The 24612-nt window shown below is 61.7% G+C and overlaps 5 protein-coding genes across 19 annotated transcripts in view; 2 read left to right on the top strand and 3 right to left on the bottom strand.

Moving 5' to 3' along the window:
• ARHGEF11 (Rho guanine nucleotide exchange factor 11) overlaps positions 1-7555 on the top strand; it is a 39579-nt gene extending 32024 nt beyond the window's left edge. For 8 of the 10 annotated variants that reach the window (XM_077192082.1, XM_077192080.1, XM_077192079.1 and 5 more), the window contains 9 exons: positions 356-443; positions 707-808; positions 1429-1499; positions 1587-1889; positions 2140-2703; positions 4593-4685; positions 5072-5298; positions 6252-6477; positions 7117-7283. In XM_077192082.1, coding sequence (XP_077048197.1) covers positions 356-443; positions 707-808; positions 1429-1499; positions 1587-1889; positions 2140-2703; positions 4593-4685; positions 5072-5298; positions 6252-6477; positions 7117-7142 — 1700 coding nt within the window. In that variant the 3' untranslated portion in view covers positions 7143-7283. Of the gene's footprint in view, positions 1-355; positions 444-706; positions 809-1428; positions 1500-1586; positions 1890-2139; positions 2704-4592; positions 4686-5071; positions 5299-6251; positions 6478-7116 lie in introns of all 10 variants that reach the window. The other 2 variants (XM_077192081.1, XM_077192083.1) reach the window with 2 other exon arrangements.
• Positions 7556-8227: 672 nt separating this feature from the next.
• Positions 8228-9954, bottom strand: LYSMD1 (LysM domain containing 1). The gene is made up of 3 exons (XM_054653229.2): positions 9722-9954; positions 9199-9497; positions 8228-8755 (listed from the first exon to the last, which is right to left on the bottom strand). The coding sequence occupies exons 1-3, from the start codon at positions 9815-9817 to the stop codon at positions 8632-8634; spliced, it is 519 nt and encodes a 172-aa protein (XP_054509204.2). The 5' UTR covers positions 9818-9954; the 3' UTR covers positions 8228-8631.
• Positions 9955-10049: 95 nt separating this feature from the next.
• On the top strand, positions 10050-12943 carry SCNM1 (sodium channel modifier 1). Of its 2 annotated transcripts, none has more exons than XM_054653218.2 (8): positions 10050-10191; positions 10709-10779; positions 10868-10956; positions 11225-11325; positions 11807-11895; positions 12267-12409; positions 12500-12629; positions 12763-12943. In XM_054653218.2, the coding sequence occupies exons 1-8, from the start codon at positions 10141-10143 to the stop codon at positions 12860-12862; spliced, it is 774 nt and encodes a 257-aa protein (XP_054509193.2). In that variant the 5' UTR covers positions 10050-10140; the 3' UTR covers positions 12863-12943. The 2 variants fall into 2 exon arrangements, with proteins under 2 accessions (XP_054509193.2, XP_054509194.2); XM_054653219.2 differs by having other exon boundaries at positions 10051-10191; positions 11810-11895.
• Positions 12934-18842, bottom strand: TMOD4 (tropomodulin 4). 3 transcript variants are annotated; one of them, XM_054653216.2, is made up of 10 exons: positions 18490-18813; positions 17893-18027; positions 17574-17730; positions 16953-17075; positions 15686-15775; positions 14654-14784; positions 14334-14441; positions 14057-14200; positions 13528-13672; positions 12934-13034 (listed from the first exon to the last, which is right to left on the bottom strand). In XM_054653216.2, the coding sequence occupies exons 2-10, from the start codon at positions 18013-18015 to the stop codon at positions 13012-13014; spliced, it is 1044 nt and encodes a 347-aa protein (XP_054509191.2). In that variant the 5' UTR covers positions 18016-18027; positions 18490-18813; the 3' UTR covers positions 12934-13011. The 3 variants fall into 3 exon arrangements, with proteins under 3 accessions (XP_054509191.2, XP_077048203.1, XP_077048202.1); XM_077192087.1 differs by lacking the exons at positions 12934-13034; positions 13528-13672 and adding an exon at positions 13778-13850 and having other exon boundaries at positions 18490-18814; XM_077192088.1 differs by lacking the exons at positions 12934-13034; positions 13528-13672; positions 14654-14784 and adding an exon at positions 13720-13850 and having other exon boundaries at positions 18490-18842.
• A 384-nt stretch (positions 18843-19226) lies between these two features.
• Positions 19227-24328, bottom strand: VPS72 (vacuolar protein sorting 72 homolog). Of its 3 annotated transcripts, none has more exons than XM_077192085.1 (7): positions 24149-24328; positions 23509-23661; positions 23217-23328; positions 22726-22905; positions 22157-22298; positions 21107-21475; positions 19227-20449 (listed from the first exon to the last, which is right to left on the bottom strand). In XM_077192085.1, exons 1-7 carry the CDS (start codon positions 24263-24265, stop codon positions 20446-20448), a joined length of 1077 nt encoding a protein of 358 aa, XP_077048200.1. In that variant the 5' UTR covers positions 24266-24328; the 3' UTR covers positions 19227-20445. The 3 variants fall into 3 exon arrangements, with proteins under 3 accessions (XP_077048200.1, XP_077048199.1, XP_077048201.1); XM_077192084.1 differs by lacking the exon at positions 19227-20449 and adding an exon at positions 20510-20606 and having other exon boundaries at positions 24149-24283; XM_077192086.1 differs by lacking the exon at positions 19227-20449 and adding an exon at positions 20879-21029.
• Positions 24329-24612: the final 284 nt, after the last annotated feature.

Raw genomic sequence — 24612 nt, 5'->3', positions numbered from 1 at the left:
AATTTTGGAGGGAATTTTGGGAATTCTGCAGGTTTTCGGGGGGGGAAATGGGGGTTTTGTGTAAAAAAGGAGGGGTTTGGTGGGAAAATGGAGGTTTTGTGTAAAAAAGGAGGAGTTTGGGGGGAAATGGGGGTTTTGTGTAAAAAAGGAGGGGTTTGGGGGGAAATGGGGGGAAATGGGGGTTTTGTGTAAAAAAGGAGGAGTTTGGGGGGAAATGGGGGTTCAGCCCTGTCCTGGAGCTCAGCTCCTGCTCATCTGCTCCATGGCCACAGGTAACCCTGGAATTCCAGGAATTTTGGGAATTTTGGGGCTGGGAATGGGAGGAATTTTGGGAATTTTTGTCTCCCCCCTCCAGACAAGCGCGCCCTGTTCATCATCTGCACCTCAGAGCTGGGACCCCAAATCTACGAGCTGGTGGCACTGACGTCCTCGGAGAAGAACACGTGAGGGGAAATCCTGGAATTCCTCCCTGGGATGGGCTGGAAAATGCCCTGGGATGGGCTGGAGAATGCCCTGGGATGGGCTGGAAAATGCCCTGGGATGGGCTGGAATTCCTCCCTGGGATGGGCTGGAATTCCTCCCTGGGATGGGCTGGAGAATGCCCTGGGATGGGCTGGAATTCCTCCCTGGGATGGGGGGGGATTCCCGGGCAGGGCCGGGGTTCCCAGCTGGGATTCCCGTGCGTGATTCCCGCCTGGAATTGCAGGTGGATGCAGCTGCTGGAGCAGGCAGTGCAAGGGGCCACCAGGAGCCTCCCGGGGCCACCCAAACAGGGACAGAGCGAGGGCAGCGGGAACGGAGCCGCCAGGTGGGAAAAGGGGGAAAACGGGGAAAATGGGAAAAATGGGAATGGTGGGGATGGTGGGGATAATGGGAATAGTGGGGATGGTGGGAATTGATGGGAATAATGGGGAAAATGGGAATGGTGGGGATGGATGGTGGGGATGGTGGGGATGGTGGGATAATGGGAAGATTGGGAATGGGATAATGGGGATAATGGGGATAATGGGAATCAGAATGGGGATGAGGATGGGGATGACAATGGCAATGGGAATGGGGATGGGAATGGGATTGGGTTGGGAATGGGATGGAGCTCAGGCGGTTCCTGGTGTCCCCAGAGGGTCCCTGGGGTGGGGGCTCGGGGCTGCCTGGCCCTGTCCCTGTTCCCGTTCCCGTTCCCATTCCCGTTCCCATTCCCGTTCCCGTTCCCATTCCCATTCCCGTTCCCATTCCCGTTCCCATTCCTGTTCCCATTCCCATTCCCATTCCCGTTCCCATTCCTGTTCCCATTCCCATTCCCATTCCCGTTCCCGTTCCCATTCCCGTTCCCGTTCCCATTCCCGTTCCCATTCCCATTCCCATTCCCATTCCCATTCCCGTTCCCATTCCCGTTCCCGTTCCCATTCCCATTCCCATTCCCGTTCCCAGCCTGCTGCTGCCGGACCCTGCCATGTCCCCGGAGCTGGCGCGAGACACCGAGCCCGAGGATTGCTCCTCAGGTACTGCTGTCCCTGTCCCTGTCCCTGTCCCTGTCCCTGTCCCTGTCCCAGAGCTGGCAGTGATTGACCCCTGTCCCTGTCCCACAGGTGGCAGTGACCCCGAGCCCTCGGGCCAGGCCCGGCCGCTGCAGGAGCTGCTGGAGGAGCCGCGAGGGGCCCGGGATGGGGCCGGGGATGGGGATGGGGACGGGGACAGGGACGGGGACAGGGACAGGGACGGGGACAGCGACCCCGACCTGGGGGACCCCGACCCTGACCCCGACCCCGACCCTGGGGACCCCGGCCCCGCCCGGGGGGACCCCGACCCCATCCCGGGGGGTCCCGACCCCGCCCCAGGAGCCCCCAAATGCCCCGGGAGCGCTGGAGTGCTGGAGGCAGCGCTGGAGGACGGTGAGAGACCCCAAAATCCCAAATTCCCCCCGTGTCCTTCCCCATTCCCTGCGGAAACCCCAAATCCCCCAGTTCCTCTGTTCCCTGGGGAAAATCCCAAATTCCCCAGTTTTCCTTCCTCCATTCCACTTGGGAAACCCCAAATCCCTCTCCCCTCCCTCTCTTCCCCATCCCAGGACATTTTCCCAAGGGACATTTTCCCTTTTTTTTGGGAAAACCCCAAATTCCATTTTTCCCTCCCCAATCCCAGTGGAGGCCCTGCGGCTTCTGATTGTCCGGAGGCTCCAGCCGGGCCGGGATCCCAACCCCGAGGATGGACAGACCCCCACGGCCGGAGCGGCCGGAGCGGCCTCGGGACAGGGCAGTGACCCCCGGGGCTCCAGCCGGGAATTCCCAACGTCCAGCCAGGAATTCCCAACGTCCGGCCAGGAATTCCCAATGTCCAGCCAGGAATTCCCAACGTCCGGCCAGGAATTCCCAACGTCCAGCCAGGAATTCCCAGTGTCCGGCCAGGAATTCCCAGTGTCCAGCCAGGAATTCCCAACGTCCGGCCAGGAATTCCCAATGTCCAGCCAGGAATTCCCAGTGTCCGGCCAGGACTCGACCTCATCCGGCCGGGATTCCGGGATGTCCAGCTGGGAATTCCCAGGGTCCGGCCGGGAATTCCCAGTGTCCAGCCAGGATTCCGGGATGTCCAGTCAGGAGTTCCCGGTGTCCAGCCAGGACTCGGCCACGTCCGGCTGGGAATTCCCGGGGTCCGGTCAGGAAGGGCCGGAGGGGCCGGAGCCCAACGGGATCCGAATCAACCGGAAAGGTAAAGGGGGATTTGGGGGGAATTGGGGCAGGAATTTGGGGGAGATTTGGGGGAAATTGGGGCAGGAATTTGTGTGGGATTTGGGGGAAATTGGGGCAGGAATTTGAGTGGGATTTGGGGGAAATTGGGGCAGGAATTTGGGGTGAGAATTGGGGGAGATTTGGGGGAAATTGGGGCAGGAATTTGGGGGAGATTTGGGGGAAATTGGGGCAGGAATTTGGGGGAGATTTGGGGGAAATTGGGGCAGGAATTTGGGGGGATTTGGGGGAAATTGGGGCAGGAATTTGGGGTGAGAATTGGGGGAAATTGGGGCAGGAATTTGGGGGGATTTGGGGGAAATTGAGGCAGGAATTTGGGGGGATTTGGGGGAAATTGGGGCAGGAATTTGGGGTGAGAACTGGGGGAGATTGGGGCAGGAATTTGTGTGGGATTTGGGGGAAATTGAGGCAGGAATTTGGGGGGATTTGGGGGAAATTGGGGCAGGAATGTGGGGGGATTTTTGGCAGGAATTTGGGGGACATTGGGGAAGGAATTTCTGTGGGATTTGGGGAATTGGGGCAGGAATTTGAGTGGGATTTGGGAGGGATTGGGGCAGGAATTTGGGGTGAGAATCGGGGGGAATTGGGGCAGGGATTTGGGGTGATTGGGGCAGAAATTTGGGGGATTTGGGAGGGATTTGGGGCAGGAATTCAGGGGGATTTAGGGCAAGAATTTGGGGGGATTTAGGGCAGGAATTCGGAGGGAATTGGGGCAGGGATTTGTGTGGGATTTGGGGCAGGAATTGGAGTGAGAATTGGGGTGGATTTGGGGTAGGATTGGGAGAATTTTGGGAGATTTGGGGTGGGATTTGTGGGGGAATCGATGGGAATTCCCTGCAGTGCCTGATGGGATCCCTGCTGGGATTTGGGGCCTCGTTCCAGGATTTGGGGCCTCGTTCCCTGTCCCTCTCTGGGATTTGGGTTTTGTTCCCTGCTCCTTCCCAGATTTGGGGTCTCATTCCCTGCTCCTTTTTGGGATTTGGGGTCTCATTCCCAGCCCTTTTCCCAGATTTGGGGTCTCATTCCCTGGGTGCTGATTTCGGGTTCGTGATTTCGGGTTCTGGGTTTTGGTGCTGATTTTTGGGTGTTGATTTCAGGGTGTTCATTTGGGGTGCTGATTCTGGGGTGCTGATTTTGGGGTTCTTACTTGGGGTGCTGATATTGAGATTTTGATTCTGGGATTCTGATTTTGGGATGCTGATCTTGGGGTTCTGATTTTGGGGTGCTGATTTAGGGATTCTGATTTTGGGATTTTGATTTTGGGTTCTGATTTTGGGGTTCTGATTTGGGTCTTGGTGCTGGTGCCAATTTTGGGGTGCTGCTTTTGGGTGCCAATTTTGGGTCCCAGCTTTGGGTGCTGGGTGCTAATTTTGGGTGCTGATTAATTTTGGGTGCTGATTTGGGGCTCTGGGTGCTGATCAGTTTTGGGTGCTGATTTTGGGGTGCTAATGAATTTCGGGTTCTGATGAATTTTGGGTTCTAATTTGGGGTTCTGAACACTAATTTTGGTATTTTGGGGTGCTTCTTCTTGGTGCTGGGCGCTAATTAATTTGGGTTGCTAATTCTGGGTGCTAATTAACTTCGGGTGCCGATTTTGGGGTGCTGGGTGCTAATTAGGGGCGCTAATGAACTTCGGGGTGCTGATTTCGGGTGCCAATTAATTTCGGGTGCTAATTGGGGGTGCTAATGAACTAATTGAGGTGCTGATGAGCTAATTGGGGTGCTAATGAGCTAATTGGGGTGCTAATTAACCAATTGGGTGCTAATTAACCAATTGGGTGCTAATTACCGCATTCCGGTGGCGGGCGCTCCCCCTTCCCCTCCCCCCCCCCCCCTTTTTTGGGGGCCCAGCCCAGGAGGAGGGGCCGGAGGAGGCCACGCCCCTGCGCGGCTGCAGCCAATCAGAGCCCGAGCTGCGGGAAGGAGGCGGAGCCAGCGCCGAGGGTAACCGGCCCCTCCCCCCACCCCAAAAACCCCGAAAGGGCCCCAAAAAACCCGAAAGGGCCCCCAGAATCACAAAAGGGACACCAAAAACCCAAAACGGGCCACAAAAACCCAAAACGGGCCACCAGAATCACAAAAGGGACACCAAAAACCATTTGGGCCACCAAAAACCCAAAAAGTGCCACCAAAACCTCTTTGGGGGCACCAAATCCTCCCCTGGGGCCACCAAAAATCCTCTGGGGCCACCAAATGTCCCTTTGGGGACACCAAAATCTCCAGAAGGGCCATCAGAAACACCCTCGGGGGCCACCAGGAGCCCTTGTGGGGCCACCCCGTGTCCCCTGATGTCCCCTGATGTCCCCTGATGTCCCCTGTCCCTCCTGCAGGGAATTTCTTCTACCTGAGCCTCCCCACGGGACCCCCCCGGCCAGGAGGGGACACCGGGGACAGCAATGGGGACACCAGGGACACCCCTGGGGACACCAGGGACAGCCCTGGGGACATCAGGGACAGCTCTGGGGACAGCAATGGGGACATCAGGGACACGCAAGGGGACACGGAGCTGATCCTGGGGACCCTGGAGAAGCTGAGGGGGAAACTGCTGAGCCTCAGGGTGAGTGACAGCAATGGGGACACTGGGGACATTGGGGACAGCAATGGGGACAGCAATGGGGACACTGGGGACAGCAATGGGGACATTGGGGACAGCAATGGGAACTGCTGAGCCTCAGGGTGAGTGACAGCAATGGGGACAGCAATGGGGACACTGGGGACACTGGGGACATCACTGGGGACAGCAATGGGAACTGCTGAGCCTCAGGGTGAGTGACAGCAATGGGGACACTGGGGACAGCAATGGGGACATTGGGGACAGCAATGGGGACAGCAATGGAAACTGCTGAGCCTCAGGGTGAGTGACAGCAATGGGGACACTGGGGACAGCAATGGGGACAGCAATGGGGACATTGGGGACAGCAATGGGAACTGCTGAGCCTCAGGGTGAGTGACAGCAATGGGGACACTGGGGACATCATTGGGGACAGCAATGGGGACACTGGGGACATCATTGGGGACAGCAATGGGGACAGCAATGGGGACACTGGGGACATTGGGGACAGCAATGGGGACAGCAATGGGGACACTGGGGACAGTAATGGGGACACTGGGGACAGCAATGGGGACAGCAATGGGGACACTGGGGACAGCAATGGGGACATTGGGGACAGCAATGGGAACTGCTGAGCCTCAGGGTGAGTGACAGCAATGGGGACACTGGGGACAGCAATGGGGACAGCAATGGGAACTGCTGAGCCTCAGGGTGAGTGACATCAATGGGGACAGCAATGGGGACACTGGGGACACTGGGGACAGCAATGGGGACACTGGGGACATCAATGGGAACTGCTGAGCCTCAGGGTGAGACTGGGGACACTGGGGACACTGGGGACAGGGTGACATCACTGGGGACACGGATGGGAGGATGGGGACATTAAGGGGGTCCTGGAATGGGGACATGGGGGGACACTGGGGTGTCCCAGCTGTCCCCAGCTGTCCCTGTCCCCGCAGGCCATGGAAGCCGCTCACCAGCAGCTGCTGCGCTCCCTGCGGGGTGGCCATGCCAGTGTCCCCAACGTCCCCAGCACCGTCCCCAGTGTCCCCAACACTATCCCCAGTGTCGTCCCCGGGCGGGCCCCGCCGCCCGCCAGCCCCCAGCGCTCGCCGCAGGCCCCGCGGGGACACGGGGGACACGGGGCACACGGGGGACACGGTGGCACTGCCACCCCCGGCGCAGGTGAGAGCCCCAGGGGCGCCTGCAGTGTCCCCTCCCTGTGCCCTTGCCCACAGCACCGTGACTGCCCCAGTAATTTCCCATTATTCCCCCATTATTCCTCCATTAATTTTCCCATTATTCTCGTTATTCCCCCACTAATTTCCCTTTATCCCATTTTTTCCCATTTTCCCCATTATTTGCCCCATTAATTTTGCCATTATTTTCCCATTATTCCCCTGTTAATTTTCCCCATTATTCCCCCATTATTCCCCCCATTAATTTCCCATTTCCCCCATTATTCCCCCCATTATTTCCCCCATTTATTTCCCTATTATTCCCCCATTAATTTCCCATTTCCCCCATTATTTCTCCCATTATTCCCCCATTCATTTCCCCCATTCATTTCCCATTTCCCCCATTATTTCCCCCATTATTCCCCCATTATTTCCCCCATTATTTTCCCCATTATTTCCTCCATTCATTTCCCATTTCCCCCATTATTCCTCCATTATTCCCCCCATTAATTTCCCATTTCCCCCATTATTTCCCCCATTAATTTCCCATTTCCCCCATTATTCCCCCATTATTCCCCCCATTAATTTCCCATTTTCCCCATTATTCCCCCATTATTCCCCCCATTATTTCCCCCTTCTCTTGCAGGCTCCGACGCCCCCGCCCACCTTTAACCCGGAGGGGGGGGACGGGCTGGAATTTCCCTCCCCTCCCCCAGACCCCCGGAAGATTTTCCAGGGAATTCCGGCCGGGAATTCCCCCCGGACGGCCGGACAGACGGACAAATGCACTTTGTTGGGAATTCCCCCTTTTTCCCCCCAAAATCCCCTATAAATATGTACGTACTGCCCCCCCCCCCGCTGTAAATACCCCCGGGTGTCCCCCCCGTCCCCTCCCGGTGACAATCAGGGGTGACACGGTGACAATCGGGGGGTGGCACCCCCGCAGTCCCGGGATCCCCCCCCAAACCCAGGTTTGCCCCCAGAATCCCGGATTTGCCCCAAATCCCGGGTTTTGCCCCCAGATCCCGGGTCCAATATAAATATTATAAATACAGAGCCCGGGGGGCGCTGGAAGCTGGGAAGGATCCCCAGGTCTGGAGTCCTTTCTTGTGGGATTTGGGGTTTTTTTATGGGATTTGGGGTTTTTTTATGGGATTGGGGTTTTTTTTTATGGGATTTGGGGTTTTTATGGGATTTTGGGGTTCTTTTTATGGTATTTGGGGTTTTTTTAATGGGATTTGGGGGTTCTTTATCTGTGGGGAATTGGGGGGATTTATGGGGAGTTTTTGGGAGGGGTCCCAAATCCTGGGGTGGGGATTTGGGATTGGGGGTGGGGAATTTGGGAATTTGAGGTTCAGGATTTGGGGTCCTGGAGGGGTTTGGGATCGGGGTTTGGGAATTTCGGGATCTGGATTCTCCCCAGGGATTTGGGAATTCCGGGATCCAGCCCCGCTGTGTCCCCAGGGGCTGCGATGTCCCCAAATGTCCCTGGAGGCGGAGGGGAATGTGACAACTGTCCTAAAGGGTGTGTCACACTGTCCTAAAGGGGTGTGTCAGTGTCCCCAGGGTGTGACCCTGTCCCCAGGCTGTGTCACTGTCCCCAGGGTGTGTCCCTGTCCCCAGGGTGTGTCCCTGTCCCCAGGGGTGTGTCACACTGTCCCCAGGGTGTGTCCCTGTCCCCAGGGTGTGTCACACTGTCCCCAGGCTGTGTCACTGTCCCCAGGGTGTGTCCCTGTCCCCAGGGGTGTCCCAGCCCGGCCGGTGACAATGCTCCGGTTTATTTACAAGCTGGCAGCGGGAGGTGGCACTGTCACCATCCCTGTCCCTGCGGCCCCAAACGGGGACAAGGAGGGGACACCAGGACACCGTCCCAAAGTCCCCGTGTCCCCTCGGGGTCCTGGCAGCGAGGAGCGGTGGTGACACCTGCCAGTGGCACATCCCGGTGTCACATCCCGGTGTCACATCCCAGTGGCACCTGTGGTGGCACCTCCGAGCTCAGTTCTGGTGGCACCTCCCGGGTCACATCCCGGGTGTCTTCAGTGTCACGTCCTGGGTGTCCCCAGTGTCCCCACTGCTGTCACAAGGTGCAGATCTCATCCTGGGTGTCCCCGATGTCCCATTCCAATGTCCCATTCCAGTGTCCCCAGTGTCCCCAGAGCTGTCACAAGGTGAAGATCTCGTCCTCGCTGTCCCTGAGCGCGGCCGCCCGTGGGGTCCTGGTGAGGGGTCGGGGTCCCAGCCGGGCCCCCCGAGGGGACGCGGGGCCGCCCCCGCCCGGCCCGGGGCTGTGGGGACACCGGGGACAGGCGGTGACACCGGGGACAGGCGGTGACACCGGGGACAGGCGGTGACACCCGGGACAGCCGGGCTGGCGCTGCCACCGCCCCGGCGCCACCACACCCCAGTGCTCCACAAGGCTCCCTCCCTTTCAGCTCCGTTTCACCCCAGTCTTCTCCCAGATTTTTCCCCAAAATTTTCCCCAATTTTCTCCCAGTATCATCCCAAATTTCCCCCCAATTTTATTCTAATTTTCCCCCAGATTTTACCCCCAATTTTCTCCCAGCTTCACCCCAATTTTCCCCTCAATTTTTTTCCACATTTTTTCCTGATTTTTCCCAGATTTTCCCCCCCAGTTTGCCACGGATTTTTCCCAGATTTTTTCCCCCAGTTTGCCCCATTTTTTCCCTGATTTTTCCCAGATTTCCCCCCCATTTTCCCCAGTTCCCACCTGGAGCTGGGGCCCTGCAGCCGCTGCGCCGCCGCCTCCTTGCAGCGCCCGATCTCGGCGTCCAAGCGCCGCAGGAAATCCGAGGCCGAGAGGTCGCGCCGGGAGGGGCCGGGGGTGTCCCCGGGGCTGTCCCCGCCGGTGTCCCCGGGGCTGTCCCCGCCGGTGTCCCCGGGAATGTCCCCGGCAATGTCCCCGCCGGTGTCCCCGGGGCTGTCGCGCTGTCCCGGGATGAGCAGCGTGGCTCTCAGGAAGATGCTGTCCGAGGAGTAGAGGCGGTTGGCGCGCTGGATCTGCTCCATCTGCGGGACGGGACCGGGATGGGACCGGGACAGAGCGGGAACAGAGCGGGGACAGGGATGGAACGGGAGCAGTACAGGGACAGGGATGGGGACAGGGATAAGGACACGGACCAGGATGGGCAGGCGAACCGAACCGGGCCAGGACGGGCCCTAGATGACACCTGGGGACCCCCAGGGCCTTCCCTGTCCCCGGTGTCCCCCCGGTGTCCCCCGGGGCCGCTCACCGTCACCCCGTAGCGCAGCGCCAGCCCCTGCAGGGTGTCCCCGGGCTGCAGGCGGTGCTCCCGCGGGGCCGCCCCGGCTCCGCCGCTCCCCGCCATGGCCCGCCCGGGGCTCCCGGCCCGGGGCTCCCGCCCGGGGGTCCCGGCCCGGCCCCGCCGCTCACGAGGAGCGCTCGGCCCCGGGCCCCGCCGAACCGGCGCGGCCTCGCGGCCCCTCCTGGGAGTTGTAGTTCCGCCCGGGCCGTCTCCGCGGCCATTCCCACGGAAGCTCCCCACGCTCGAACTACAGCTCCCATCAAGCCGCGGGGGTCGCGCTGAGCGCTCGCTGATTGGTTGTTCCCCCGCCGGCTGTCCTCTGGGAAGCGCTACCCGGAAGCGGCCGTGGCGGTTGCCATGGAGACCGCGGCCTAGCGGGGCCCGCCATGTCCTTTAAGCGCGACGAGAGCGACCCGGGGCCGCTCGGGGCGCTGCAGGTGGGGCCGGCACCCCCCGGGACCCCTCCCCGGGCACCCCTCGGGCACCCCTGGCACCGCCAGGCCCAGCCCCGGCCTCCCCCGCCACGCCCGGCCTCACCTCCGGGCCGCGGCCTGAGCCCCGTGGGTCCCCGAGGCCTTCCCTGGGTCTCTCCGAGGCCTTCTCTGGGTCCCCCTTTGTCCCCTCGATGTCCCCAACACTTCCCTCTGTCCCTTCGTGTCCCCTCTCCCTCCCCGGGGTGTCCCCAACCCTTTCCTGAACCCCCCGGGACCCCCAACCCTTCCCTGGGTCCCTTTGTGTCCCGTCAGTGCCCTCGAGGTCCCTCAGGTCCCTCCCCGGCCCCACTTTGTCCCGTCAGCCCTCCCCAGGCCTGTCCAGTTTGGGGACAGTTTGGGGATGGTTTGGGGACAGTCTGGGGACAGTTTGGGCACATTTTGGGGATGGTTTGGGGACAGTTTAGGGACAGTCTGGGGACAGTGTGGTGCCGGGGTGACCGTGGTGGCCCTGTGTCCCCAGAGGCGCCGCGTGGCTGAGCTGCTGGCCAGCGCCATCCCCGAGGACGAGGCGCTGCTGCTGCGCGATGGCAGGTGAGGCTCCCCCGCTGTCCCCGCTGTCCCCGCTGTCCCCGCTGTCCCCGCTGTCCCCAGTGTCCCTGAGTGTCCCCGCTGTCCCCAGGCTGGCGTGCTCGCTGTGTCCCCAGCGCCCCGTGTGTGACACTCTGCAGACGCTGCTGCTGCACCGCGCGGGCAGGAAACACCTGGACAGTGAGTGGGGGTGGCCCTGTGTCACCTGGCCCCGTGTCACCTGGCCCTGTGTCACCTGGCCCCGTGTCACCGGGCCCTGTGTCACCTGTGCTGTCCCCTCACCCTGTCCCCGTCTCTGTCCCCCTGTCCCTGTCCCCTCATGGTGTCCCTGCCTGTCCCTTTCCCCTGTCCCCTTGTCCCTGTCCCCTCACCCTGTCCCCATGTCCCTGTCCCTGTCCCCCTGTCCCTGTCCCCTCACTGTCCCCTCACTGTCCCCTCACTGTCCCAGACCTGCTCCGTTCCTTCGGGCGGCCCCGCTGGCCCCAGGAGACCCCGCAGGGACCCCAGGTGACCCCGCAGGAGGCCCCGGGCGGGGCCCCAGGTGTGCAGGTGGGTGTGGCCAGGCTGTGACAGGAAATGGGCGTGGCCTCTGTGGGTGTGTCCCGGGGAGGGCGTGGTCCCCGAAGGTTGGATTAATGTGGGTGTGGTTAAATGTGGGTGTGTCCTGGGAGGGCGTGGTCCCTGTGGGTGGGGCTTGCTGTGTGTGTGGGTCAATGTGGGTGTGGTCTATTTGGGTGTGTCCCTGGGAGGGTGTGGTCTCTGTGGGTGTGGTACAATATGGGTGTGGTCTCCAAGGGGGTGTGGCCTATGTGGGTGTGTGGTTTCCATGGGGGCGTGGCCTCTGGGCATGTGCTAAGTGGGCACGGCCTGGTTGGATGTGATGTGTGTGGGCGTGTCTTGGTGGGCGTGGCCTCGGGCGGGTGTGGCTGCGATGGGCACGGCTCAGGTGGCTTTATGTGGGCGTGGCCTTATATGGGCCTGGGCTCAGGTGGGCGTGGCTCAGTGGGCGTGGCTCAGTGGGCGTGTCCAGCAGGCCCCGCTGCTGGCCCGGACGCGTCGCCTGGCCCGGAGCGCCCTGCTGAGAACGGCCCCGTACAACAGCTGCTGCAGGAGAGACAGGTGAGGGAAATGGGGGAAAAACGGGGGAAAACGGGCAAAAACGGGGAAATGCTGAGAACAGCCCCGTACAACAGCTGCTGCAGGAGAGACAGGTGAGAGAAATGGGGGAAAAACGGGGGAAAACGGGCAAAAACGGGGGGAAATGCTGATAACAGCCTTGTACAACAGCTGCTGCAGGAGAGACAGGTGAGGAACCAGGAAAATTGAGGGAAGAAAACAGGAGCAGATGGGAAAGGAACCCAGGGATACCAGGAAAAATCAGGAACAAACAGGAAAGGCTGGGAAGGGCCCCAGGGACACCGGGGAAAGTTCTGGGGTTCCCAGGGAAGGGAAGGTTCTGGGGTTCACCCCCTCTCCCTTCCCCCTGCCAGGTCCAAGGGCAGCAGCTCCCGGGCCGGGATCCCCCGGATGATCCCAAAAAATTCCCAGACGCCGCCAGAGCCGAACCCCGGGAATGCCGGGAATGCCGGGAATGCCGGGAATGCCGAGACCCCCGGCCCCGCACACCGAGAGGGTGAGTGAGGCCCCGCCCGCCCGTTCCCGGGGATTTCCCGGGAATTCCCCATTCCCGGGATTCCCAGCAGCCCCTCCCGCGCTCCCCCAGGCGCCCCCAAGGACGGGAAGCGGGCAAGGAAAGGAAATTCCCGGAGTTCCGAGGAAGGAAATTCCCGGTGCCCCGAGGGGCCGAGCCCGGAGCGGCTGCGGATCCTGCGGCACCACCTGCACCTGCGCAGGTGAGTCGGGAGGGGGGAGTTTGGGGAAAAATCCCAAAACATCCCCCCAAAATATCCCAAAAATATCCAGAAAAATTCCCAAAATTCCCCAAAGTCCCAGAGAATCCCCCAACCCCGTTTCCCTGTGTCCCAGCCGGGGCTGGCTCCAGGATCCCGCTGGGAATTGGGTGAAGGACGGGAACGCCGAGTTCGACTCCGACGAGGAGGAGCCGCCACCGCTGCCACCAGCCTGACGTCCCCAAGTGCCCCCAAGCGTCCCCAAGTGTCCCCAAGCGTCCCCAGAGTCCCGGGAATAAAGTGGGAATTTTTTGGGACATTTTTCCACCATTTTTCCGCTTTATTCCCAGCGGTTCCTGAGCTCGGGGTGGGCATGGGAGGATTTTTAGGATTTCTTCTGTTGGCGACCTGGGGGGAGAGAAAAGGGGGGGTCAGGGTAAAGTCCCAGCCCTGGTGACACCTGGGGACATTCAGGAGCTCCCTCCAAGGTGGGCTCAGCTCTGGGACCTCTGGGTGACACCTGGGGACACTCACAGAGCTCTGGGAGCCCCGGGTGACACCTGGGGACCCTGGGGACACTCACGGAGCTCTGGGAGCCCCGGGTGACACCTGGGGACACTCTCAGAGCTCTGGGAGCCCCGGGTGACACCTGGGGACACTCACGGAGCTCTGGGAGCCCCGGGTGACAGCTGGGGACCCTGGGGACACTCACGGAGCTCTGGGGCCCCCCCGGGTGACACCTGGGGACACTCACGGAGCTCTGGGAGCCCCGGGTGACACCTGGGGACCCTGGGGACACTCACGGAGCTCTGGGAGCTCCGGGTGACACCTGGGGACCCTGGGGACACTCATGGAGCTCTGGGAGCCCCGGGTGACACCTGGGGACCCTGGGGACACTCACGGAGCTCGTTGTTGCGGGTGAGGGCGGCGGCGGCGCGCGCCCGCGGGCCCTGCAGGGTGAAGGTGTAGCCGAACCTCAGCAGGGAGGGACACTGCTCCAGGGTGGCTGCCATGGCTATCTCCACCGTGTCCCCCAGGCGCTGGCACTGCGGGGACATCATTGGGGACATCATTGGGGACATCATTGGGGACAGGGTCAGTGTCACTGTCACAGCCCCATCTCCACCGTGTCCCCCAGGCGCTGGCACTGCGGGGACATCATTGGGGACAGGGTCAGTGTCACTGTCACAGCCCCATCTCCACCGTGTCCCCCAGGCGCTGGCACTGCGGGGACATCATTGGGGACAGGGTCAGTGTCACTGTCACAGCCCCATCTCCACCGTGTCCCCCAGGCACTGGCACTGCAGGGTTGGAGACAGTCAGGGCATTGTCACCTCCCCTGCTGTCCCTGCCGTTCCTGCTGTCCCTGTCCCCGCTGTCCCCGCTGTCCCTGTCCCTGTCCCTGCTGTCCCTGCTGTCCCCGCTGTCACCTGGTTGTCCAGGCGGATCTCGCTCAGCGAGGGGCAGCGCCCGATGGCCGCCAGCAGCCGCAGCATCCCCGCGCTGGTGATGAAGTTGGACTCGAGGTTGAGGCTCTGCAGGCTCTGGTTCTGCTCCAGCATCTCGGCCACCGCCTGGGGACACCCCGGTGGCACCACAGTGGCACCACAGTGGCACCATGGGGACACCGTCCTTGGTGTCCCCGGGATGGGTGGACAGGCACGGGGGGACCCGTGCAGGGACATCTGGGGACACTTGGGGACTCACGTTGGCCACCAGGTCGTTGCTGCGCGTGGCCACCAGGCTGAGGCTGCGCACGTGGGTGTTGGTCTTGATGGCCTGGCAGATGGCCTCGAGCGTGGGGACAGGGATGTCCTGGGGACAGCCGGGGACACTTGGGGTCACCACAGGGCTGGGGATGTCCCCCAGGACACGGGGTCACCCAGGGGCCGGGGTGGCACCTTGGGGACCCCCCCTTCACCCACCCAGGGACACATTGGGACACGTTGGGGACACATTGGGGACACGTTGGGGACATGTTGGGGACACGTTGGGGACCGTTGGGGGCGGTGTCAGCGCGGTGTCACCTTGATGTTGTTGAGGTTGACCTCGTGCAGCTCGGGGTCGTTGTCCTGCAGCCGCCGCAGCGTCTCGGCCACGTCCGTGGGGTTCGGGGGCTCGTCCGGCACCGGGCGGTACCGGTCCGGCTGCACCACACCTGGGACAGCGTGGGGACAGCGTGGGGACAGCGTGGGGACAGCGAGGGGACAGCGTGGGGACAGCGTGGGGACAGCATGGGGACAGCGAGGGGACAGCGTGGGGACAGCGTGGGGATGGGGCTCAGGGACACATGAGTTTGGTCCCCAAATACTGCCCCAACCACCCCGTAGAGGCACTTGTCCCCTGTCCCCCGTGTCACTCACTGTTGATGCCCTGTCCCCATGTCCCCATGTCCCTGTCCCCTGTGTCACTCACTGCTGATGCCCTGTCCCCATGTCCCCATGTCCCCATGTCCTTGTCCCCCGTGTCACTCACTGTTGATGCCCTGTCCCCATGTCCCCTGTCCCCTTTGTCACTCACTGTTGATGCCCTGTCCCCATGTCCCCATGTCCCTGTCCCCCGTGTCACTCACTGTTGATGCCATGTCCCCATGTCCCCATGTCCCCTGTCCCCGGTGTCACTCACTGTTGATGCCCTGTCCCTGTCCCCTGTGTCACTCACTGTTGATGCCCTGTCCCCATGTCCCCATGTCCCCTTTGTCACTCACTGTTGATGCCCTGTCCCCATGTCTCCATGTCCCTGTCCCCTGGTGTCACTCACTGTTGATGCCCTGTCCCCATGTCCCCATGTCCCCATGTCCCCTGTCCCCCGTGTCACTCACTGTTGATGCCCTGTCCCTGTCCCCCGTGTCACTCACTGTTGATGCCCTGTCCCCATGTCCCCATGTCCCTGTCCCCTTTGTCACTCACTGTTGATGCCCTGTCCCCATGTCCCCATGTCCCTGTCCCCTTTGTCACTCACTGTTGATGCCCTGTCCCCATGTCCCCATGTCCCCATGTCCCCTTTGTCACTCACTGTTGATGCCCTGTCCCCATGTCCCTGTCCCCAGTGTCACTCACTGTTGATGCCCTCGGTGTTGCAGATGTTCCCGCTGCAGATGGCGTCGTAGTACTGCTTGTTGCTCATCAGCGTGTACATGCCCAGGATGGCTGCGGGGACACACGGTGACACTGGGGACATTGGGGTCACAGGGGGACACAGGGCCCCCGAGTCCCCCCGGGGAGGTGGCACCGGGAGCCAAAGGTGGGGTCGGAGCTGCTTTAACTGAGGGGACACAGAGGGTGAGGGGGGACATGGGTGACATTGTGGGACAAAGCGTGTGACACTGGGGTGTGTGTGACACTGGGGTGTGTGTGACACAGACACAGGGGTGACAGGGATGTCTGTGACACTCAGGTGTGTGACAGTGACACAAGGACAGGTGTGCCATGCTGGCCTCGTGCTCGGTGTCCCTCGCCAGGTGACACTGACACCGTGTGACACTCAGGTGTGTGCAGTGACATGTGTGGCACTCAGGTGTGTGCAGTGACATGTGTGGCACTCAGGTGTGTGCAGTGACACTGTGACATGTGTGGCACTCGGGTGTGTGCAGTGACACCGTGTGACACTCAGGTGTGTGCAGTGACACAAGGACAGGTGTGACACTCAGGTGTGTGCAGTGACACCGTGACACGTGTGACACTCAGGTGTGTGCAGTGACACGTGTGGCACAGCCCTTGGGGACAGCGTTACCCTCAGCCGAGGCCCTTCCTGGTGCTGCTCCCGGCCCCGTGGGGATCCCGGCCTGTGCAGAGCCCATCCCATGGAAATCCCACAGAAATCCATGGAAATCCCGTGGAAATCCATGGAAATCCCATCCCATCCCCGTCCTTTACAAATCCCACCCCCATTCCAACCCCATCCATGTCCCCATTCTCATTCCCATTCCCATTCCTGATCCCATTCCCATCCCAATCCCAATCCCGCTGTCCCCTCTGTCCCCTCTGCTGTCCCCACACACCGGCGATGTCACACATCTCTGCCTCATTCCCGATCCCATTCCCATTCCCATTCCCAATCCCTCTGTCCCCTCTGTCCCCTCTGTCCCCGCTGTCCCCTCTGCTGTCCCCATGCACCAGCGATGTCGCACATCTCTGCCTCATTCCCGATCCCATTCCCATCCCATTCCCATTCCCAATCCCTCTGTCCCCGCTGTCCCCGCTGTCCCCTCTGCTGTCCCCACGCACCGGCGATGTCGCACATCTCTGCCTCATTCCCCATCCCATTCCCAATCCCAATCCCGCTGTCCCCGCTGTCCCCTCTGCTGTCCCCTGTGTCCCCACGCACCGGCGATGTCGCACATCTCGGCGTCGGTGGCGTTGGCCAGCGCCTCCTCCAGCTCCGGCTCCAGCGTCACCTGCTCCTCCCGCGGCAGTGCCGGCGCCGCCGCCTTGGGGACAAACGGCTTCCCTGGGGACAGGGGGACACCGGGCATGGGGACATGGGGACAGTCACCTTCCCTGGGGACAGGGACATGGGGACAAACGGCTTCCCTGGGGACAGGGGGACACCGGGCATGGGGACAAACGGCTTCCCCGGGGACAGGGACAGGGACATGGGGACAGGGGGACAGTCGGCTTCCCTGGGGACAGGGGCACGGGACAAGCGGCTTCAGGTGGCATCGTGGGGGTGGCCTCGTTGAGGCTGGCACTGCTGTCACAGGGTTGTGACCATCCCGGGGCTGGCACTGCTGTCCCTGGGGGTGACACTGCCAGGGCTGGTGGCCGTGCCCGGGGCTGGCGGGGGCCCAGCTCGCCCAGGACACCTGAGCCGCTGGCGAGGCCGAGCTAAATATAAAATACACCCGAGCCTGGGGGCCCGGGCCCCTCCGTGTCCCCTCCATGTCCCCAGGCTGTCCCCCCACTGTCCCCGTGCTGTCCCCCCACTGTCCCCAGGCTGTCCCCAGACCTTTTTTCTCGCCGGTGAAGGGCACGAGGTCCTGGCGCTCCTCGGCCTCCAGCGCCTGCCGCTCCAGGTGCTGCAGGAGCGCGTCCCGGTCCAGGGGGCCCGTGGGGCTCTTGTGGGTCTGATCGCGCTGGCGCAGCCCCGCGGGCAGCAGCACGTTCTGGGGACAGCGCCCGTGTCACCGCCCGTGTCACCGCCGCCCGTGTCACTGCCGCCCATGGCACCGCCCGTGTCACCGCCCGTGTGGCACCGCCCGTGTGGCACTGCCCGTGTCGCCACCCATGCCACCGCCCGTGTGGCACCGCCCGTCCCCCGCGCCCACCTCGGGGTCCATCTCGGCCAGCTCGGCGTCCAGCTGCGCCAGCTCCTCCGGGGACAGCTCCTGCAGGATCTTGTCCTCGTCGATGTCGCGGTACTTCTCCAGCTCCTGCCGGTACGGCGTCATGGCCGCGGGGACCTGGGGACACGGGGGGACAGCGGGGTGGCACCGCTGGGCACAGCCGGGGGGACACGGGGGGACACGGGGGGACCCCTTCGTGCCGGCACTGGCGGGCTCTGGGGGCACGGGGGGACACGGCGGGACCTGCCCGTGCCACCCTCCGCGGGGACAGCGCTGGGGGACACCGAGCACGCCCCAGGAGCTGTCGCCAGCCTTTGTCACCTGCCGGGGTCACGTCCCGGTCGCTGTCACGAGCCGCGAGTCCCCGAATGTCGCGCGGGCCCCACGGGCGCCGCTCGCGCTGTCCCCGCCGGGGGTGGGGACGCACCTGCCCCGCCCCGCCCCCCTCGCAGCGTGGGAATCTTTGGGAAGCGGCTCCGGGATCCCCAAATTCCCGGGGCGGGAGGGGGAGGGGGCGGCGACACCGCGGGGACAGCGCGGGGACAGCGCGGGGACAGCGCGGGGACAGCGGGGCCGTACCTGGGGCCGGTCCTAAAGCCCGGGGGGGGATCCCAAAGCGGAGCCTGAAGCCGCTCCCAAAAGCCGGGGCCGATCCCGGAGCCCCGGGGCCGATCCCAAAGGCGATCCCAAAAGCCGGGGCCGATCCCGGAGCTCTGGGGCCGCGCGGGGCATGAGATCAGCGCTTTATTCGGGCCGGGAGGGGCGGATCCGCGTCCCGGCCCTTATCGGGAACGGAGGGGCCCCGCCCCGGCCCGCGGGGCCCGCCGACCCCAAAACCCGCCGGGGGCAGAGGCAGAGCGGATCCTCCCCCGATCCTATAACCCCGCAAAGCTCCGGCCCCAAAAACCGCCGGGGGCAGAGGCAGAGCGGATCCTCCCCCGATCCTATAAACCCGCAAAGCTCCGGCCCCAAAAACCGCCAGGAGCAAAGGGGGGACACGGGGAAAGGTGAGGGGGGCAGGATCCTTCCCAAATCCCATAAACCCCACAAAGATCGAGGCGGGCTTGGCCCTACAAGCCCCGAATTCGGGGGGTGAAGGGGATCTGGACACCCCCAAATGTGGTCTGGGGGAGATGGGAATGTTCTGTAGGTTCTTCTGGAAAAAGGAATCCCATAAACTTTATTTTAGGCTTTTCTGGAGAAGGGAATCCCATGTTATTGTAGGGAAATAATGGGTTCATGAACCTTGTTTGTTGGAGGATTTCTTGGAAAAATGGCTCCCACCCCATATTTTTTGTAGGATTTCTGGAAAAGGGTTCTGCAAACCTCTTTATTAATTGTAGGATTTCCTGCAAAAAGGGGCTCCCACCACCCCACACAAACCAACCCCCAAATCCACTTTATTCCCTCCTCCAACACCCCTGGTGAACAACGACCCCAGAAAAACCATCACTCAAATGGGTGACCCCATATCCCCAAACCCCAAACCCCAACAGCCCAGCACCCCAAAATCCCGGGATTTCAGGCACTGCCAACACTTGGAAAGGAGCCCCTCAACAAAACCATGGCAGCTGCCAGTCCCAACACCCCAGCACCCCAAACCCTCAATCTGAGGTGTCAGGCACTGGGAACGCCCTGTTTGATGATGATTTTCTGCAGCTTTAGGAACGTTCCCAAACCCCATCAAACCCCATCTCTCAGGCACTGGGCACGCTCTGTTTGATGATGATTTTCTGCCGTTTTACAAAGAACACTCCTGAACCCCAAACCCCAAACCCCAAATCCTCAATCTGTGGTGTCGGGCACTGGGGACGCTCTGTTTGATGACGATTTTCTGCAGTTTTACAAAGAACACTCCCACACCCCAAACCCCAGATCCCAAACCCTCAATCTGTGGTGTCAGGCACTGGGGACGCTCTATTTGATGACAATTTTCTGCAGTTTTAGGAACGTTCCCAAATCCCCTCTCCCGTCTCTCAGGCACTGGGCACGCTCTGTTTGATGACGATTTTCTGCAGTTTTACAAAGAACACTCCTGAACCCCAAACCCCAGACCCTCTATCTGTGGTGTCAGGCACTGGGCACGCTCTGTTTGATGACGATTTTCTGCAGTTTTAGGAACGTTCCCAAACCCCAAACCCCATCTCTCAGGCACTGGGCACGCTGTATTTGATGACGATTTTCTGCCGTTTTAGGAACATTCCCAAACCTCCTCTCCCGTCTCTCAGGCACTGGAGACGCTCTATTTGATGACAATTTTCTGCTGTTTTAGGAACATTCCCAAATCCCAAACCCCATCTCTCAGGCACTGGGCACGCTCTGTTTGATGACGATTTTCTGCTGTTTTAGGAACATTCCCAAACCCCCTCTCCCATCTCTCAGGCACTGGGCACGCTCTGTTTGATGACGATTTTCTGCTGTTTTAGGAACATTCCCAAACCCCCTCTCCCATCTCTCAGGCACTGGGCACGCTCTGTTTGATGACGATTTTCTGCCGTTTTAGGAACGTTCCCAAACCCCATCAAACCCCATCTCTCAGGCACTGGAGATGCTCTATTTGATGACGATTTTCTGCAGCTTTAGGAACGTTCCCAAATCCCAAACCCCGTCTCTCAGGCACTGGGCACGCTCTGTTTGATGACGATTTTCTGCAGCTTTAGGAACGTTCCCAAACCCCATCAAACCCCATCTCTCAGGCACTGGGCATGCTCTGTTTGATGATGATTTTCTGCCGTTTTACAAAGAACACTCCCGCACCCCGCACCCCAAACCCCAAACCCTCAATCTGTGGTGTCAGGCACTGGGCACGCTCTGTTTGATGACGATTTTCTGCAGTTTTAGGAACGTTCCCAAATCCCATCTCCCATCTCTCAGGCACTGGGGACGCTCTGTTTGATGACAATTTTCTGCAGTTTTAGGAACATTCCCAAACCCCCTCTCCCGTCTCTCAGGCACTGGGCACGCTCTGTTTGATGATGATTTTCTGCAGTTTTAGGAACATTCCCAAACCCCATCAAACCCCGTCTCTCAGGCACTGGGCACGCTCTGTTTGATGACGATTTTCTGCTGTTTTTACGAAGAACACTCCCACACCCCAAATCCCCTCTCCCGTCTCTCAGGCACTGGGCACGCTCTGTTTGATGACGATTTTCTGCAGCTTTAGGAACGTTCCCAAATCCCAAACCCCATCTCTCAGGCACTGGGCACGCTCTGTTTGATGACGATTTTCTGCCGGCCGGGCCGTGCCCCGGTGCCGTCCCCGGCCCCTGCGGTGCCCGCGGTGGCGGCGGCGGCGGCGGCGGCGGCGCTGGGCAGCCCGTGCGCCGTCACGTACTTGCGGTAGGCCTCGCGGATGATGCGGAAGGCGCGGGCGTTGGCGTAGGGGATGTCGGTGATGGGGTCGCGGTACAGGGCGGGCTTGTGCGTCACCGGGCACAGCTCCCGCACCGGCAGCCGCGGCGCCCGCGCCCGGGGGAAGCAGCGCTCGAAGGTGGCGTCGTCGCTGAAGGAGATGAACGTGCGCGAGCACTTGCCCGGCGACGGCGGCCGCGCCTCGGGGTCCAGCCTGGAACGGCAGCGGGGACGGGGCTGGGCAGGGCAGCCAAAACCGGGGGCGCTAAAGGGGCTCGAGAGGTGCAGCTCCGGTGGGGAGCTCGGGGTGGCCAAAAAGGGGGATTCCAAAGGGGTCTGGGGCAGCTCCAACGGGGGATTTGGGATGGCCAGGACGGTGCCCAAAAACTGCGACCTCAAAGGGATCCGGGGCCTCAAAAGGTGCAGCTCCAATGGGGGATTTAGGGTTTGTGGTGGTGCCCAAAAACTGCGAATCCCATGGGATTTGGGGCCTCAAAAACTGCGACTCCAAAGCGGGATTTGGGATTTGGGGTGTTGCCCAAGAACTGTGACTCTCATGGGATTTGGAGCCTCAAAAACTGCAACTCCAGTGTAGGATTTGGGATTGCCAAGGTGGAGCTCAATACCTGCTCTTCCCATGGGATTACAGGGTCCCAAAACCTGCTTTTCACATGGGATTAAAGGGTCCCAAAACCTGCGTTTCCCATGGGATTAAAGGGTCCCAAAACCTGCTTTTCCCATGGGATGAGGGGTTCCAAGGTGAGAGCCCCAGGTCGGGATTCAGTGCCCAAATCCACCCCCCAGAACCGGAGTTTGGGATCTGGGAGCTCTGAGGGGCTGCCCAGCCCCTGTGGGGCAGCTCCAGGCTGGGATTTGGGGTTCAGGGGGCACTCACCCCTCGACGTCCACGGGGTCATCGCGGCCGGGCTCGGGCAGGAGGGGCATGGTCAGGGACCAGTACCGGATCACGGGGCCCACGATCTTCCTCTTCTTCTGCACCTGCTTCTTCTTGTCCGCCTCCAGCCGCTCGTAGTTCTCTGGGGGCAGGAATGGGATCGGGAATGGGGGCAGGAATGGGGGCAGGAACAGCTCAGCCTGGCTCGGGTACCTTACAGCGCTGCCAGGTCTGGTCCTGGGATCCCTGTGCCATTCCCAGTGTCCCAGGTTGATCTCGGTGATCTTGGCCCTGTCCCATTCCCAGTGTCCCATTCCCGTTCCCATTCTCCCATTCCCATTCCCACTGTCCTATCCCCATTCCCAGTGTCCCATTCCCATTCCCAGTGTCCCATTCCCAGTGTCCCATTCCCATTCCCATTCCCAGTGTCCCATTCCCATTCCCAGTGTCCCATTCCCATTCTCCCATTCCCATTCCCAGTGTCCCATTCCCATTCCCAGGACCCCATTCCCATTCCCAGTGCCCCATTCCCAGTGTCCCATCCCCATTCCCAGTGCCCATCCCCTCACCCAGGGAGCGCAGGTTGATCTCCTCGGTGATCTTGGCCTCCTCCAGCAGCTCCTCCTGGGTCAGGGGCCGCTCGTAGCTCGTCCCTCCCTTCTTCCTCTTGGACTGCACCTGGCGCTCCTGGAGCCGCAGGAACGTCTGCCGGGTGTGCTCCGTGGTGGACTGGCGCATGTGCTTCCTGCCTGGAGAGACAGGGATCAGCCACAGATCCATGGATCACCCAGAGATCCCCGGGATCCCTTCCCAACCCCTGGGGAACCAGGAGCTCTCCCCTGGGATCCCATTCCCAGGGAATGTCTGCCGGCTGTGCTCCGTGGTGGACTGGCGCATGTGCTTCCTGCCTGGAGAGACAGGGATCAGCCATGGATCACCCAGAGATCCCCAGGATCCCTCCCCAACCCCTGGGGAGCCAGGAGCTCCCCCAGAGGATGCCATTTCCAGCTGGGATCACCAAGACCCTGCTCCCATCCCACCCCATTCCCCCCTCACTCACTGTCTCCCCCGTCCTCCTGCAGCTCCAGGGGCGTGGATTTCACCTCCCGGCTCCTCTGGGAGCCTCCCCGCGGCCCCTCGGCCTTCTTGGCCCGCAGGCTCTTGAGCGGCTCCTGCAGGGGGAGGGAGGACAGAAACCAGCCGGGGATGAGGGCCCGGGAGCGCCGGGATCTCCGTGGAAAAACCCGGGAAGGGCTCGGTACCCGGAGCAGCCCTGGGATCGGGAGGATTTCCCCGGAAAAGCCCCGGGATCAGGGGAATTTCCCCGGGAAGGCCCCGGAAGGGCTCGGTACCCGGTAGGCCTTGGTGAGCACGCGGCGGCGCCGCCGGGGCTCGGCCTCGTCCTGCTCCGAGCCCGGCTCGTCGCCCTCGTCGATGTCGAAGTCGGAGTCCACCTCGTCATCGCTGTCAGAGTGGTCCCCGCGGTACTCGTCATCGCCGGACTCCTGCGGTAAACATCGGGAACGTTGGGAATGCCGAGAATGTGGGATGGGGAATAGCGCGAATATGGGAATGTTGGGAATGTTGGGAATATGGGAACAGGGGATTGGGAACCGCGGAATCCCACGCAGGGATGCCCGCAGTGCTCATTGTGCCCAAACTCCGGTGGGACACAGGGAGGGGTCTCCCTGGATCCCCGGAATCCCCCGTTATGCCGGGATTTATCCCGGAATCTCCCGTTATCCCGGGATTTATCCCGGAATTCCCCGTTATCCCGGGATCCCACAGAGATGGAGCACCCCGAGGTCCCCAAACGCTCCTCCCGGGACATCCCCCATCCCCCGGACATCCCCGTTCCCCGCACACCCCCCGGCCCCCCTCACGCCCCGCTCCCCTCACGCTTCCCGCCTCCCGCCGCCCCGCTCCGAGCGCCGGGCCCGCTCCCGCCGCGCCTCCCGCCGTGCCCGCCGCGCCCCCCGGCGCTGCGCTCGCCTCGTTGAAGCCGCCGTAGGTGGTCTGGTAGAACTCGTCCTCCTCCTCGGCCTGCAGCAGCCCCGAGAGGCGATTCCCGGCCGTGCGCCGCGGGGCGCGGCCCTCCGCCAGGCTCATCTCGGCGCTCGGCCCGCCCGCCTGCCGGGACCGCGCGGGGCGACACAGCGAGCGCCGAGCGATCGATGGGCGGGGGCAGAGACAGCGACACCGCGGGGGGACGGCGGGAACTGCGGGTGACGACATTGTGCTCGAGATGACGTCATTGTGCTCGGGTGACGTCATTAGGGATTGGGGGGCATTTTTTGATTTTTGGTTCGGGTGAAATAACCGTGATTTTGGGAAAAAAAATTTGGGAGTTTCTGCAGGGAAAAACGGGGATTTTAGAGCGAAAAATGGGGATTTTTAGGGGACTTTCTGGGGGCTTTTGGGGTTTTTGGGGATTTTTGGGGAGGTACCCAGTGTGT

Source organism: Agelaius phoeniceus, chromosome 31, assembly GCF_051311805.1.
Source record: "Agelaius phoeniceus isolate bAgePho1 chromosome 31, bAgePho1.hap1, whole genome shotgun sequence".
NCBI lineage: Eukaryota > Metazoa > Chordata > Aves > Passeriformes > Icteridae > Agelaius > Agelaius phoeniceus.
The sequence above is the reverse complement of the archived record's forward strand: the minus strand, read 5'-3'. Positions and strand labels throughout refer to the sequence as shown.